General features: G+C 42.4%; 1 protein-coding gene across 1 annotated transcript in view; it reads left to right on the top strand.

The window, feature by feature from the left end:
* GNB1 (G protein subunit beta 1) overlaps positions 1–1,066 on the top strand; it is a 12,889-nt gene extending 11,823 nt beyond the window's left edge. Inside the window, exons 8-9 of the mRNA XM_015819597.1 lie at positions 63–174; positions 988–1,066. Coding sequence (XP_015675083.1) covers positions 63–169 — 107 coding nt within the window. The 3' untranslated portion in view covers positions 170–174; positions 988–1,066. The remainder of the gene's footprint in view (positions 1–62; positions 175–987) is intronic.
* Positions 1,067–3,007: the final 1,941 nt, after the last annotated feature.

Here is a 3,007-nt window from a genome sequence, read left to right as displayed (position 1 = left end):
CTCTCCTCCCGTGTTGCGTTTCATTCTCCTCTTCTCTCCCCCCCTCTTCCCCCCCCCCGCAGGTGTCTTAGCCGGCCACGATAACCGTGTCAGTTGCTTAGGAGTGACTGACGATGGCATGGCGGTGGCCACAGGATCGTGGGACAGCTTCCTCAAGATCTGGAACTGAAGCCTGTAGGTACCCATTCCCACGCTCCCCTTCCCCAACGCAGCGGGCGGGGAAACCGTGCCAGAATCTGCTCCCATCTTTATACTTTAAAGCTGATTACGGGGTTGGGGAGGCAGGCCAGTTCCATGGCTTCCTTTTTTTAAAAAATTTTTTTGCAGAAGAGAGCAATGGAGTTGAGCCTAATCCTTGCCTGATCTACCTCTAGGGGCAGGGAAACCATCATTGTATCAAATGATCATCAGGGGTTTCTGCATTCTAGTTTAAGGGATGCTCAGTCCGGAGCAGGTGATAAGCTGCTCCTTCTCCATCTCTCTGCCCTGTGCTTGAGACATGGCTCCCGAGAGGGCAAAGCCATCGGGGGGGGGGCTCATTTCCCTCCCTTGCCAAACCCAGTACAGGTAGTCCTCGACTTAACGGCGGTTTGCTTAGCGACCGTTCAAAGTCACAACGCCACTGGGGGAAAAAAAAGCGGCTTGTGACCATTTCCTACGACCGTTGCAGCATCCCCGGGGTCACGAGATCCAAATCCGGCCGCGTGATAACTGGCACGTGGAGCAGGGTCCCCGGGATCACGGGATCCCTTCTTCTGAGAAGCAAACTCAGTGGGGGAAGCCCAGACCCTGTTACTAACTTAGCAACTTAACAACAGTGGGGCAAGGAAGAAGGCCATAAAATGGAGCAAAACCCAATTCTCGCTTAGCAGCAGAAACTTTGAGCTCAGACTACCTATAATATATATATCCCAGTGGCTTTGGTTCCAGGACCTAACCAAGGTTTGTTTGTTTTTTCTCTCTCTGTATGTGTGTATTTTCTGGCAGGACAGTCCGTGAACTCCCCACTGATCGGAAGAATTTTTTTCCCCCAACGGTTGAAAGTTTAAAATAATGTATCCAACTCAATATACTAACTTGGATCTCCCCCCCCCCGCCTCTCTCTTTCTCCTTCCCCCCCCTTCCTCCCCCACCACCAAAGGGCAAGATCTTTTTCACGTCTCTCTCGTTCGCCGAAGCAAAAGAGCACAATTCTCTCTCAACGAGGAATCACCCCGCGGTGGTTACACGCCAAGTGAATAGCAAAAGAGATCAAAATTGTGCATTCCATTGGGGACCACGTTTTTCTTTTATTTTTGTTTTAGTTTGGTTTGTCTAGAGAGAAACAAACAAACAAACAAACAAACTTAAAAAAGAAATCACACGCTCGTGTAAGCATGCCGGGGCAAAACTTAAAGCGAAGTAAATGATGATAGATAAATAAGGAAATCAAACAAGCTTGTGAAGCAAGATAAAGCCTTTTACGTTTCACTGTAGTTTAAAAAAAAAAAATGGCAAATCATACTGACTTTATGGGTTACGGTGGGAAGGCTTCGTTTTAATCTCCTTTTCGAAACTTAGAAGTCGCGTTCGTAGCAAGATGGATATATCCCCGTGGTTTTTGGGGTTTTTTTTTGGTCCATGTTTCCATTTCCTTTTCCCCTTTTTTTAAATTTTATTTTTTTCCTTTTTTAAAAAAAAACAAAAATGCAATTTGCTTTTGATGGTCCAACTTTGAGCCAAGAGGATGGAGTCCCAACCCAGATTTTTTTTTTTCTGGGCTTGTTAATGCTGTAAATTTATTCCCTGAGTTTTATTTTATTTTTTCTTCTTTTTTCTTTTTTTAAAATTTTTTTTCCTCTGTCTTAATGTCACAAATTGTTGCACAAATATTGCATATATATGATAATGTTAAGAAGATAACCAAGCACACTCTGTACATGGTATTGAATGTTTTAAAAAAAACAAACAACTTTTCACTTCTGTGGATAACAAAAAAAAAAATTACGTTCCCTCTTTTTTTATTTTTCCTAGCCCCAATCTCGCCTTGCTGGGCATTTTTCATTTCCTACCTGTTTTGTTTGATTTATTAACGCCGAAGACCATCCCATAATCTCAATAAACAACTGGATTTGGTGGACTGGGGTTTCAGGAGCAGGGCTGGGAGGAAAAAAACAACAACCAACCAACCTTGGCTAGGTCTGAAGCAAGATCCAAATTGATTTTATTTTTTTTTTTAAATGAAAAACACCATCTGAGATTTTTTTTTCTAAATTAAACAATTATGATGGAAAGGGGGGGGGGAACGTTTGGGATTTGCCAATTGGGGCTGGATTACTCTTAGAATCGCATGCTGTAGAAACGCTGAAGTGCATAATAAAACTAAGACGTCCTTCTCTTGTGTTTTTTTTTTTTTTCAAGAAATAACCTAATCCTTTTCTTTTTTTAAAAAAAAAGAAGAAAAAAGAGAGAAAGCAAGCAAGCAGCTTGTAAACCATTGCTGATTTTCTTTACTGCCGCTACTGGGGTGCCTAAAACGGATTCAAGCGAAGAATGAAAAGTCTCCAGACTTTTGCACATCTGGAAATAGGGTGATAGTCGTTATTTTTAATACGTTTTTTCCCCTACTCCTTCTCCCCCCCTCCCCCCAAAAAAACCATTGAAAGCAAAAAGCCAGCTGTTTGAACACTCAACTGAGATTCATATCTGGGGTCGAGAGAGGAGAAGAAAAACAGGGTCAAAACCCACCCAATTAAGCCCTTTTTCTGGCTTTGCATTTTGAAAGTTGATGAGCCTTGGGGGGACAGCAAATCGTTTGGATAAACTTTTCAATTCTTCCTCTCCTCCTAACCTGCCTCCCCCCCCTTTTTTTTTTTTTGCAGCAGCAGCAGTGATTTTTAAATCCATTTCCTTTTCACTCTCTTGCGTTTTTCCCCCCCTGCGACATTCTGTACAAAATGTGCTGTAATCGTGCATTTTTATTATTATTATTATTATTATTATTATTTTTAGGCCTGGATTTGGCATC

The sequence above is a fragment of the Protobothrops mucrosquamatus genome, unplaced genomic scaffold (assembly GCF_001527695.2).
Source record: "Protobothrops mucrosquamatus isolate PMUCROS unplaced genomic scaffold, P.Mucros_1.0 scaffold957, whole genome shotgun sequence".
NCBI classification, from domain to species: Eukaryota; Metazoa; Chordata; class Lepidosauria; order Squamata; family Viperidae; genus Protobothrops; species Protobothrops mucrosquamatus.
This window is presented reverse-complemented; position numbering and strand designations above follow the sequence as displayed.